At 48.5% G+C, this 14,244-nt stretch overlaps 1 protein-coding gene across 4 annotated transcripts in view; it reads left to right on the top strand.

The window, feature by feature from the left end:
- Nucleotides 1-7,247: 7,247 nt before the first annotated feature.
- The window catches only part of USP47 (ubiquitin specific peptidase 47), a 31,816-nt gene continuing 24,819 nt past the window's right edge, over nucleotides 7,248-14,244 (top strand). For 2 of the 4 annotated variants that reach the window (XM_072118859.1, XM_072118860.1), the window contains exon 1: nucleotides 7,248-7,429. In XM_072118859.1, coding sequence (XP_071974960.1) covers nucleotides 7,391-7,429 — 39 coding nt within the window. In that variant the 5' untranslated portion in view covers nucleotides 7,248-7,390. Of the gene's footprint in view, nucleotides 7,430-13,428; nucleotides 13,574-14,244 lie in introns of those variants that run through there. The other 2 variants (XM_072118857.1, XM_072118858.1) reach the window with 1 other exon arrangement.

A 14,244-nucleotide genomic window follows, 5' to 3' on the forward strand; every position in this document is an offset into this window, starting at 1 on the left:
CTGAGCAATGCTCCCCTCTTGTGTCTCGCCAACATTCTCCTCCTCTTCCTCCTCATCCTCCTCCACCTCCTCCGATATGCGCTGAGAAACAGACCTGAGGGTGCTTTGGCTATCAACAAGGGAATCTTCTTCCCCCGTCTCTTGTGACGAGCGCAAAGCTTCCGACTTCATGCTGATCAGAGAGTTTTTCAACAGGCCAAGCAGCGGGATGGTGAGGCTGATGATGGCGGCATCGCCACTGACCATCTGTGTTGACTCCTCAAAGTTACTCAGCACCTGACAGATATCAGACATCCACGTCCACTCCTCATTGTAGACTTGAGGAAGCTGACTGACCTGACTACCAGTTCTGGTGGAAGTTGACATCTGGCAGTCTACAATCGCTCTGCGCTGCTGGTAAACTCTGGATAACATGGTTAATGTTGAATTCCACCTCGTGAGCACGTCGCACAACAGTCGGTGAGCGGGCAGTTGGAGGCGGCGCTGCGCTGCCCTGAGAGTGGCAGCATCTGTGCTGGACTTCCTGAAATGCACACAGATGCGGCACACCTTCGTGAGCAAATCTGACAGATTGGGGTATGTCTTGAGGAAACGCTGAACTATCAGATTTAACACATGGGCCAGGCATGGCACATGTGTCAGTCTGCCGAGTTGCAGAGCCGCCACCAGGTTACGGCCGTTGTCACACACAACCATGCCTGGCTTCAAGTTCAGCGGTGCCAGCCTCAGATCAGTCTGCGCCGTGATGCCCTGTAATAGTTCTTGGGCGGTGTGCCTTTTATCGCCTAGGCTCAGCAGTTTGAGCACCGCCTGCTGTCGCTTAGCGACGGCACTGCTGCTGTGCCTAGAGCTAGCGACTGATGGCGCCATGCCCACGGATGGTAGTTCGGAGGAGGAGGTGGAGGAGGGGTGGGAGGAGGAGGAGGCATAGTAGGCCTTTGAGACCTGGACCTTGTCAGAAACGGCGTTGGTCAGGGCACGGATGATATTGTCTGACACGTGCTGGTGCAGGGCTGGGACGGCACATCGGGAAAAGTAGTGGCGGCTGGGGACCGAATACCGAGGGGCGGCCGCCGCCATGAGGTTGCGAAAGGCCTCGGTCTCTACTAGCCTATAGGGCAGCATCTCCAGGCTAAGCAATCTGGAGATGTGGACATTAAAGGCTTGGGCATGCGGGTGGGTTGCACTATATTTTCTTTTCCGCTCCAGCGTCTGGGGTATGGAGAGCTGAACGCTGGTGGATGCTGTGGAGGATCGTGGAGGCAACGATGGGGTTTTTGTGCCAGGGTCCTGGGCAGGGGGCTGACTATCAGCTGACACAGGGGAAGGAGCAGTGGTGTGCACGGCCGGAGGTGAACGGGCTTGGTGCCACTGATTCGGGTGTTTAGCATTCATATGCCTGCGCATACTGGTGGTAGTTAAGCTAGTAGTGGTGGAACCCCTGCTGATCCTGGTTTGGCAAAGGTTGCACACCACAGTCCGTCGGTCATCCGGTGTTTCCTTAAAGAACCTCCAGACTTCTGAAAATCTAGCCCTCGCCGCGGGAGCCCTCGCCACGGGAGCTTCACTACGTGACACATTTGGCGCTGATGCACCTGCTCTGGCCCTGCCTCTCCGTCTGGCCCCACCACTGCCTCTTCCAACCTGTTCTGCTATAGGACTCTCCTCCGTCTCAGAAGCACTGTGTTCACCCGGCCTCTCAACCCAGCTTGGGTCTGTCACCTCATCATCCTCCGATCCCTCAGTCTGCTCCCCCCTCGGACTTCCTGCCCTGACAACAACTTCACCACTGTCTGACAACCGTGTCTCCTCATCGTCCGACACCTCTTTACACACTTCTTCCACTACGTCAAGAAGGTCATCATCACCCACAGACTGCGACTGGTGGAAAACCTGGGCATCGGAAAATTGCTCAGCAGCAACCGGACAAGTGGTTTGTGACTGTGGGAAGGGTCCAGAAAACAGTTCCTCAGAGTATGCCGGTTCAAATGCCAAATTTTCCTGGGAGGGGGCAGACTGGGGGGGAGGAGGCTGAGGTGCAGGAGCTGGAGGAGTGCCGATTTCGGTGACATGGGTGGACTGCGTGGAAGACTGACTGGTGGACAAATTGCTCGAAGCATTGTCGGCAATCCACGACATCACCTGTTCGCACTGTTCTGGCCTCAACAGTGCTCTACCACGAGTCCCAGTAACTTGAGACATGATGAACCTAGGGAGCGTACCTCTGCGGCGTTCCCCTGCTCCCTCATCAGCAGGTGGTGTCTCACCCCACCCACCCAGGACCACGGCCTCTGACCCCTGCAGTAGATGGACACCCACGTCCCCGCCCTCATCCTCGTCCTCTACCCCTAGCCCTCGGGTTAAACATTTTGAAAATGAAAGTTATATAACTTTAATTTTTTTTTTAACTTTTTTTTTGTGTTTTTTAGTTTTTTTTTTTGTGTTTTTTAGTTTTTAAAACCAAACAATGCTATCCTATTGCTATGGCTATTTTCTAGCCAAGTATGAAAGCACACTGCTATGCCAGATGAGATGACGCTGAGTTATGAAAAAATAAACGTAAAATAAAAAGGAAATGGCAGACTGTGCCTAATTGAAATCCAACCCCTAATAAATTATCCCACTTCGGTCTTTGCGATGGATATGTGCGTCACTAAGCGCTAAACACAGTGGTCGCAAGTCTCACTCCAAATTCCTCACAATTGGCTAGTATATGCACTGCAGCAAGGACAGCCACCAGCAGATCAACCAGAAATAAAATATATATAACGCTACTGTAGGCGCAAGTAAGCCGTTTGGATTCTCCTATGGCTATTTTCTAGCCAAGTATGAAAGCACACTACTATGCCAGATGAGATGACACTGAGTTATGAAAAAATAAACGTAAAATAAAAAGAAACTGGCAGACTGTGCCTAATTGAACTCAAACCCCTAATAAATTTTCCCACTTCGGTGTTTGAGGTGGATATGTGTGTCACTAAGCGCTAAACACAACGGTAGCAAGTCCCCCTGCAAATTCCTCACAATATGGTACTAGCTGCACTACTAGTGCCAGCAAGCCCAGCCACAAGCAAACAAAAAAAAAAAAAGTAGAACGTTATTGTAGCCCTAAGAAGGGCTGTTGGGTTCTTTGAGAATCACTCCTGCCTAACAGTAAGCTAATAGAACACCCTAACGCTTTCCCTGACCAGCAGCAGCTCTCTCCCTAGCGGCATCCAGACACAGAATGATCCGAGCAGCGCGGGCAGCGGCTAGTCTATCCCAGGGTCACCTGATCTGGCCAGCCAACCACTGCTATCGACGTGTAAGGGTACCACGTCATGCTGGGTGGAGTGCAGAGTCTCCTGGCTTGTGATTGGCTCTGTTTCTGGCCGCCAAAAAGCAAAACGGCGGGAGCTGCCATTTTCTCGAGCGGGCGAAGTATTCGTCCGAGCAACGAGCAGTTTCGAGTACCCTAATGCTCGACCGAGCATCAAGCTCGGACGAGTATGTTCGCTCATCTCTAATCAGGACCCCTCATCCCCTGCACCTCATATACATGAGGCATGTCCTAATACAATATACATGGACTGCCGGGGATGAGGGGGTCCTTATACAATTAGAACCCCCTGATCCTCTCTATTTACATTGTATCAGCACTCCCCTCATCCACCTCCAGAGTTGCACTCACTGTTCTTCTGCTGGTTCAGTCAGTGTGTACATTAATTATCCTGTACTGATCCTGAGTTACATCCTGTATTATACTCCAGAGCTGCACTCACTATTCTGCTGCTGATACAGTCACTGTGTACATACATGACATTACTTATCATGTACTGATCCTGAGTTACATCCTGTATTATACTCCAGAGCTGCACTCACTATTCTGCTGCTGATACAGTCACTGGGGCAGATTTACTTACCCGGCCCATTCGCGATCCAGCGGCGCGTTCTCTGCACAGGATTCGGGTCCGGCTGGGATTTAGGAAGGTAGTTCCTCCGCCGTCCACCAGGTGGCGCTGCTGCGCCGAAAATAATCTTAACGCCCCGGAATGCACCATCCCATAGCAGGTGAAGGTGAGCGCTTCCCAAGCGACACATTTCGGTTTTTAAATGCGGCGGTTTTTCCGAATACGTCGGGTTTTCGTTCGGCCACGCCCCCGGATTTCTGTCGCGCGCATGCCGGCCCCGATGCGCCACAATCCGATCGCGTGCGCCAAAAACCCGGGGCAATTCATGTACAAGCGGCGCAAATCGGAAATATTCGGGTAACACGTCGGGAAAACGCGAATCGGGCCGTTAGTAAATGACCCCCACTGTGTACATACATGACATTACTTATCATGTACTGATCCTGAGTTACATCCTGTATTATACTCCAGAGCTGCACTCACTATTCTGCTGCTGGTGCAGTCACTGTGTACATACATGACATTACTTATCCTCTACTGATCCTGAGTTACATGCTGTATTATACCCCAGAGCTGCACTCACTATTCTGCTGCTGGTGCAGTCACTGTGTACATACATGACATTACTTATCCTGTACTGTTCCTTAGTTACATCCTGTATTATACCCCAGAGCTGCACTCACTATTCTGCTGCTGGTGCAGTCACTGTGTACATACATGACATTACTTATCCTGTACTAATCCTGAGTTACATCCTGTATTATACCCCAGAGCTGCACTCACTATTCTGCTGGTGCAGTCACTGTGTACATACATGACATTACTTATCCTGTAATGATCCTGAGTTACATCCTGTATTATACCCCAGAGCTGCATTCACTATTCTGCTGCTGGTGCAGTCACTGTGTACATACATGACATTACTTATCCTGTACTGATCCTGAGTTACATCCTGTATTATACCCCAGAGCTGCACTCACTATTCTGCTGCTGGTGCAGTCACTGTGTACATACATGACATTACTTATCCTGTACTGATCCTGAGTTACATCCTGTATTATACCCCAGAGCTGCACTTAACATTCTGCTGCTGGTGCAGTCACTGTGTACAAACATGACATTACTTATCCTGTACTGATCCTGAGTTACATCCTGTATTATACCCCAGAGCTGCACTCACTATTCTGCTGCTGGTGCAGTCACTGTGTACATACATGACATTACTTATCCTGTACTGATCCTGAGTTATATCCTGTATTATACCCCAGAGCTGCACTCACTATTCTGCTGCTGGTGCAGTCACTGTGTACATACATGACATTACTTATCCTGTACTGATCCTGAGTTACATCCTGTATTATACCCCAGAGCTGCACTCACTATTCTGCTGGTGCAGTCACTGTGTACATACATGACATTACTTATCCTGTACTAATCCTGAGTTACATCCTGTATTATACCCCAGAGCTGCACTCACTATTCTGCTGCTGATGCAGTCACAGTGCACATACATGACATTACTTATCCTGTACTGATCCTGAGTTACATCCTGTATTATACTCCAGAGCTGCACTCACTATTCTGCTGCTGGTGCAGTCACTGTGTACATACATGACATTACTTATCCTGTAATGATCCTGAGTTACATCCTGTATTATACCCCAGAGCTGCACTTAACATTCTGCTGCTGGTGCAGTCACTGGGGCATATTTATCAAGCTGTCTGAAAGTCAGAATATTTCTAGTTGCCCATGGCAACCAATGACAGCATCCCTTTAAAATATTCATGAGCACTAATGAAATGAAAGCTGAGCTGTGATTGGTTGCCATGGGCAACTAGAAATATTCTGACTTTCAGACAGCTTGATAAATCTGCCCCACTGTGTACATACATGACATTACTTATCCTGTACTGATCCTGAGTTACATCCTGTATTATACCCCAGAGCTGCACTTAACATTCTGCTGCTGGTGCAGTCACTGTGTACATACATGACATTACTTATCCTGTACTGATCCTGAGTTACATCCTGTATTATACCCCAGAGCTGCACTCACTATTCTGCTGCTGGTGCAGTCACTGTGTACATACATGACATTACTTATCCTGTACTGATCCTGAGTTACATCCTGTATTATACCCCAGAGCTGCACTCACTATTCTGCTGCTGGTGCAGTCACTGTGTACATACATGACATTACTTATCCTGTACTGATCCTGAGTTACATCCTGTATTATACCCCAGAGCTGCACTCACTATTCTGCTGCTGGTGCAGTCACTGTGTACATACATGACATTACTTATCCTGTAATGATCCTGAGATACATCCTGTATTATACCCCAGAGCTGCACTTAACATTCTGCTGCTGGTTCAGTCACTGTGTACATACATGACATTACTTATCCTGTACTGATCCTGAGTTACATCCTGTATTATACTCCAGAGCTGCACTCACTATTCTGCTGCTGGTGCAGTCACTGTGTACATACATGACATTACTTATCCTGTACTGATCCTGAGTTACATCCTGCATTATACCCCAGAGCTGCACTTAACATTCTGCTGCTGGTTCAGTCACTGTGTACATACATGACACTACTTATCCTGTACTGATCCTGAGTTACATCCTGTATTATACCCCAGAGCTGCACTCACTATTCTGCTGCTGGTGCAGTCACTGTGTACATACATGACATTACTTATCCTGTACTGATCCTGAGTTACATCCTGTATTATACCCCAGAGCTGCACTCACTATTCTGCTGGTGCAGTCACTGTGTACATACATGACATTACTTATCCTGTACTGATCCTGAGTTACATCCTGTATTATACCCCAGAGCTGCACTCACTATTCTGCTGCTGGTGCAGTCACTGTGTACATACATGACATTACTTATCCTGTACTGATCCTGAGTTACATCCTGTATTATACTCCAGAGCTGCACTCACTATGCTGCTGCTGGTGCAGTCACTGTGTACATACATGACATTACTTATCCTGTACTGATCCTGAGTTACATCCTGTATTATACTCCAGAACTGCACTCACTATTCTGCTGCTGGTTCAGTCACTGTGTACATACATGACATTACTTATCCTGTACTGATCTTGAAACTGGCACCTAAAACTGTATCTGCTTTGCCCATAGGGACCGCTCAGATGTCTCATAAAATGTTTGTGAAGTAAAGAAAAAAACATAAAGTAAAAAAAAAAGCAACAAATCAACTTTATTTATACATGTTTTCATGGCTTATTTTGAATTGTACCCACTGAGAGCACCAAGATGGTAGCCCCTAGACCGTACATGATAGTTGTTATGGTGACCGTATCGTCTTGCCCGCGGACCGGAAGTGACGGCGCACGTCCTCTCGCGAGAGTTCTGTCGGCCATTTCTCCATTGATTGCGTCTACTCCTGGCAGTGAGATCCGTGCTGTGGCTCCTCATGATGATCCCCGCCTGAAGCTTCTCAGTCCCGGCCGCGTCCAGCACGGAGATGGTGCCCGGAGAGGACAGTCCCCTGGTACCCAGAGAGGTGAGCGGGCGCTTCCGGGGGGCGGGCAGCCACTTCCGGGCCTCTCAGCTGTGCAGGAGCAGGGGCCCTCAGCAGGCTCCAGGGATTAGGGGCCCTTAGCTGCAGGAAGCCGGAATGTTAACCTCCTCTAGCCTGGATCTAGCTACTGAGTGGAGCTGCAGTGCCGGGCCCATGTATCAGGCTGCACGGTGTATGTTGTCACTGTGTGACTTACCACTGCTGAAGTGTTGTTACACTGTGTTATAAGTGCAGTCAGTGCCACTGTTACTGCTGTGCCTGGTCACAGTGTAAGTCCCCGGCCCTGGTGCAGTGTGTGGGCTTCATATTAGTTCCTGCCAGATTGGTGCCGGGCCCCACTGTATGAGACACCCCACTTCAGCCGCAACGTCAGGCTCCACTGTATGAGACACCCCACTTCAGCCGCAACGTCAGGCTCCACTGTATGAGACACCCCACTTCAGCCGCAACGTCAGGCTCCACTGTATGAGGCACCCCACTTCAGGCGCAACGTCAGGCTCCACTGTATGAGACCCCTCTCCACCACCAGGCGCAACGTCAAGCCCCACTGTATGAGACCCGTCTCCACCACCAGGCGTAACGTCAAGCCCCACTGTATGAGACCCCTCTCCACCGCCAGGCGTAACGTCAAGCCCCACTGTATGAGACCCCTCTCCACCGCCAGGCGTAACGTCAAGCCCCACTGTATGAGACCCCTCTCCACCGCCAGGCGCAACGTCAAGCCCCACTGTATGAGACCCCTCTCCACCGCCAGGCGCAACGTCAAGCCCCACTGTATGAGATCCCTCTCCACCGCCAGGGGTAACGTCAAGCCCCACTGTATGAGATCCCTCTCCACCGCCAGGGGTAACGTCAAGCCTCACTGTATGAGACCCCTCTCCACCCCCAGGCGTAACGTCAGACCCCACTGTATGAGACCCCTCTCCACCGCCAGGGGTAACGTCAAGCCCCACTGTATGAGATCCCTCTCCACCGCCAGGGGTAACGTCAAGCCCCACTGTATGAGATTGTATTGTATTTGTCACTGTAATTGTGTCCTTGTATTAGATGGTGGCAGTACTTGAATCTATCACTACATTAGTTGCTGGTGGAGTCTTGTGTTGCTTTATAAAGCTCTAGTGGGTTCGGCACTGTGCTATGTTGTGTTGCTGTAGTGCTGGCTGGTAGGGCTGTGTCACGTTGTGTTGCTGTTTTTATTGATGGTATTGCACTTTGTTGTCACTTTATTACTTTCACCCCCTCCAGTATCATGTTACCCTGTCACCATTATGCTCTGCCCTATTTCTGTGGAACTACATCTCTACACACTCTATCTTGCTTTCCCTACTTTACTTTGTCTTAGGCTATATTCACACTGCCGTATGGGGGACGTATATACGACCAATATACTTCCCCAATAGATGGCAATGGGCGCACGGCGCCCTAAGGGAGCAGCACTTGTGCCTGCACCTTACTGTTCCGTACCCCATGAAAATAGGACATATCCTATCTTTTCTTGGCATACAGCACCGTGCGGCATATTCCTCTATGTGTATGCGCCCTTAGGGTTCCTCTGTGCCCTCTCTCTTTATCAAAACTTTGACCTCTCTCCTCACTTTAGTCGTCCACGATTGTCACCTTATTTCCTTTGGTTACAATGTAGGGGACACCAGTACCTTTTACAGCTTGTTACTATTCTCCTTGGTTTGTTACTTTGTATCACCTGGATGGTATTGAAATATAAATCCTCAGTCTTGGAAATTCCATCTAATGAATGAAGCAGCAGGCACAGCGCCACCATCTATGGTGGAGTTCAGTCCCTCCATTCATTAGAGGGACCCCTGTTCTCTCCGTTGCTGGTGCACCCAGTTGTCACACCCGTACAATGTTATCTCAGTTCCTATGGAAAGAGAATCTCAGAGAAACACAAACTGAGACGATTTCTACTTTTACATCGTGACTGGGATAATAACTGGGAGTCAGGTGGTTCTGTACTAGGATTTCTTTGGTTTGCAGGAATCAAAGTCTGGTCCTGCCTGGTCATATAAAACCTCATAAAATCACTTGCCAGTTTTGAAGGTGGCATTTGCAGTCTTGTTCTGTTTATTCTGGTTCATAGACACAATGCGGGGACTGCGGTGAAGACTGACACTGTAACTGGTAACATGTTGGAATCATGTAGAAAGCTGGGTATAAACTCTGTAAGGGGCTAGTTTGCTCTCTCTCTTAAAGGTTTCTTCTAGAAAACAGATGTTGTCCAGGTGCAGGGCATGACACAGGGATCCTTTGGCCTGGAGTGTTCCTTTAAGAGCCCGGTGAGAAGTGACGTCTTGTGTTTACTGTCGGCCTCTGCTCCACCTCAGTTTACATTGTGCTCCCTGTACACACAGCGCTCCGCAGCCGGGGCCTGTCTCCTCTTCCTTGTCTTCCCCAGTAATATGCGTCCCGCCAGGGACTGTGCTGCACTGATTTTAAGGGGATTTCCACTTTCACTAGTGTTCCATAGCAGGGATACCCCTTTAGTTCTTTGACCTTGGGTAACTCTTCACACATCTCAATATACAGCTCACGTCACCGGGTCGTGCGTCAGGGTTTATCATTGGGAAGGGGAGAAGATGAATCATATGAAGAGGCCAATTTGGTTGGCAGTGATACAATTACATGACCCAAAATATCAGCAGCATCAGACAGCAACTTATCTCACAGCTGTAAGTAGCCTTGCTATAATCCTGGATTAAGAGCACTTGTCATGAACAGGCCAGGGCCCAATGGCTTAAAAGAGGGGTTTCCAGCCCGAATCACTTCTTGACCTATCCAAAAATCCAAAATTGGGGTTTGTGACACACAAGACTAGGCAAAACCTGGAGCAGGTGCTGCTGTATCCTCCACTTTAGTCTGTGTCACAGAACATCAGCTGCACAATGATCAATGTCTACAGCGCGGGTTACCGTCCCTTTAAGATTATGATGGCTGTGCGCTAGCGGTTGACCACGCTTTTATCTCTGCAGGCAGCTGTTACGTGGAGAACGTTCCTCACTTTTGGCCGAGATGTGTGCGGCTAAATTTATATCCTCACGTAGTGGTCACCTGCTCCTCGGCTCTGATGCCTCTATGGAGCCCTGGGTTTTGGGATCCCTGCCCCCCCCCCCCCTTATTCCGCTCCATATATGGGAGGGTGATGTTGTTGTTATCTCAGGGAGTGTGCTTGATGTTGTCCACTTTTTGGAGAGGTTTGGGGCAGCAGATGGTAAAAGACAGTTTTGCAGACCACCTGCTCCTGTGCCATGTGTTACCGGCAGCTGTCATTACCCTCACCCGCTGCTGGCTCTTACACTACAACTGTTACTGCTGTGGGGTATAGGGGAGCTCCGACCATGCAACCCTAACAACCCCCCCAAACCATTTCAGGGGGTCAGACCCCCACTCATTGATACTGATTGGGGTCTCCTCACCCTGTCTATTGGCATAGAGAAGAGTTCTGCAGCCGACTTCTCGTATACATTCCACTTTTACACCTTTTCCCTTGACATTTATTGGGAACAAACATTCATTTGGACTCTAGAGGACGATTCCCTCAGCTTTTTCCCGGAGCAGATTAACCATTCAGCATAACTTCTAATAGGAGCTTATCGTATGTCTGACCGGCATCTAGCTCTCGGCTCTTATACCTGTCCCGGCGCTATGTTTCTCGCTGCATCCTAATCTGGAGTTAATCTTGTATCTTAAACCTGGAGCAAGGTTTTAGCTGAGAAGTAATACCTCTCCCTGTCCCTGCACCGGGGATTTACTCGTGTTCTCATACAACACCTGTGCAAAGCCCCAGCCGACCAACAAATTTCCCCCTGAAAAGTTCTGTAAAGGTCATATACAATACTCCAACCTGTGGCCTATCAGTTGTTGATAAACTACAATTTGTGTTATTGAATTCTATGGGAGTTTTGTCAGTACGTCTTTCAGGATCTGCTTTTGGGAGAGGGACCCCCAATATTTAAGTTTTCACCCTGCAGATAGTGGCTAAGAGTCTGGTCGCAGGGGGTCCGACCTCTGGTAGACTCAGGGCCCAAAAGCTGAGTTCACCCCAGGGGAACTTCTAGGAACACTGTCTGTGTAAGCCATATTAAATGAAAGTTGGAGTGCTGCTTGGATATGCTTAACTGCACTCCAGTCAGTATGGTGGGGGGATGCATTCTGTCCACTCTTTTCTATTGCTGGGGGTCCCAATAGTAAGAGCAACAATCTTTGGATAAAGAGATCCCTTTTAAAGGGCTGTTCCCAGTACAATCGGGGGTTTCTGGCCCCCTAGGAATATGTGGTGGTGTGTATGGGTGGCCGAGGATCTGCGAGATATTATCATGCATGTGCAGCCCTATTCCATCCAGTGCCAGGGGCTCAGCCGTCTGGCTCCTAGTAATCACCCACTTATCACCTATACAAAAGACAAGAGGTATATGCAGCTACTACCCTGTTTCCCCGAAAATAAGACAGTGTCTTATATTAATTTTTGCTCCTAAAGAGGCAGTAGGTCTTATTTTCAGGGGATGTCTTATTTTTCCATGAACAAGAATTTACATTTATCATTGAACAAAAATTATCTAACATCCTTATGACTCTCCAAACTCTGAATTTCAGGCTGTATTTCTTATGATCTATTTCTATTAGAACCATTGGCCCCAGTCTCTCATGTTTAGTAAAAGCACTTTCTATAAATGACTCTTCTTTTCCTGATAGCTGCTGGTATCACATTTGCAGCACAACAGCCAGTGATTTTCTTCCATGAATTCTTCCCCATGTCACAACCTATTGCAGCCTCTAAAAGATTTCCTACTACTAATGTATGGTGTGGGGGGAGCTGCTGCAATGACTGCCGCTAGGTCTTATTTTCAGGGGAGGCCTTATATTTCTAAGCCTGAACAATATTGTACTAGGTCTTATTTTTGGGGGATGTCTTATTTTAGGGGAAACAGGGTATGTGGATTATTCTCTGTAATTTTAGGCTGCCAGTCCCTTTAATATCAGGTAGTTTGCAGTGATTTCTATGATGGTTTCCGGATGATGAATCCATTTTGGATTATTGGACCTTCATAATTCCATAATGCAAACCAGCCTCCAGGAAGACGGAGAAATGACATTTTACAGGAAATTTCCACATTGACGGAGGCTTCTGCTTCTGGTATTGTGAAAATCAGATTGCAATCCTGTGCTAGAATTGATGGGCAGGTCATTAGATTTTCTGGGTTATTAGATATTCGGAGTATCATTAGAGTTATTTACTTTATAATTTGAGTGAGCCACCTTGATACTGCTCCCATATTTGCCTGGGAGGGGGCTTACTTTGTCTGATCGGATCGCAGCAGAAGAGCGGTTGGTGGACCACCGATTAGGATACATATCAAAAGAGTCCTGAATGATTGACTGTGGTCCCTCCTGTCTTACCAGTCGCTTGCGGTTCCAGTGGTCTGCCCCCCGGGGTATACTGTGGATAGGGGATGAATGTGTCTAATAAGATATGCGTCCACAAGATTCATTAGGAATCTGGAAAAGCTGGTTACTCGGACGTAGTGGTAGACTTTGTGTCACAGTGTACGTACCTGGGGGTTGTCGGAAGTATAGGAAGGTGTTCTTCCTCTTCTTCCGTCCATACATTGAAGGGTCAGTATAGAGGAGCGCCCTGTGCTGTAATGATCTACAGGTCCTGCCAGGGCCGTTGTTACTCATTGCGGACGTTTTTTCTTCTCCCTCTTGAGCCGGCAGTATAAATTCCTGTCTCCGTCCACGCGCTGACGTGTTTTATAGTGTACAGTATATGGCACAGAGTGGAGCTCAAAGTCTTACAGATAAGGAGCAAGAAACTTTCTACATGGACCAGGAAGTAAATCTCCACTCACCCGTCCCCCAAAAATCTCAAGACGACGCTGGAGCCTCGGGAAGTCACTTGGCGTTGGTTACTCATTCATTGGGTCTGTGGGTCTCGGGCATGGTGAAAAATGCCCTCCTGGGCCACGGCGGGTGTTCTTGCGGTAAAGCAATGTGCTGAAAATGAGCCCCGTGATTCACGGCACGGACGTCTCCTTACTGAGGTTCTTCATCAATCTTTTCTTGTCGTGCTCCAAATCCAAAGATGAGTTCAGACTTATCGTCCTCAGTCAGGTGAGTGCATACACATATGAGCAGAGGTTCCCTTTAATTCCATGCCCTTATGTAGGGGTCAGTCCCTCCTGCGACCTTGAATCTTACATATAGAGATGTATATACTGGTACATGAAGTCCTGTGACCTCTAAGCAGTAAATGTAAGCAGCCCCGGGTGGGGAGGGGGCTATAGTGTATACTGCCGCTTATGTAACCTTCAGCTCTGTCTGCCTTGTAAACCTGCAGAGAGATTCAGTGCAAGTGTTTATTGGAGGGGGACATACCCCAAATGGTTAATAGTTTTCATTTCAATTTTGCCTCCAGTTCACACAGTGCATGAGGATGTTGTTGATTTTGGTATATACTGTAAATTATATGGTGCAGAAAGACCCTCCAACCTGCCTATGATCGCCTGGTCATAGAGAGGTCACTGCTACTGTAGCACCCCGGTTACAGTAATGATCATAGAGGGGTCACTGCTGGGTGTCTTAGCTACAACAATGATCATAGAGGGGTCACTGCTAGGTGCCCCGGCTACAGCAATGATCATAGAGGGGTCACTGCTGGGTGCCCCGGCTACAGCAATGATCATAGAGGGGTCACTGCTGGGTGCCTTGGCTACAGCAATGATTATAGAGGGGTCACTGCTGGGTGTCTTAGCTACAACAATGATTATAGAGGGGTAACTGCT

This window comes from Engystomops pustulosus, chromosome 7 (assembly GCF_040894005.1).
Source record: "Engystomops pustulosus chromosome 7, aEngPut4.maternal, whole genome shotgun sequence".
NCBI lineage: Eukaryota > Metazoa > Chordata > Amphibia > Anura > Leptodactylidae > Engystomops > Engystomops pustulosus.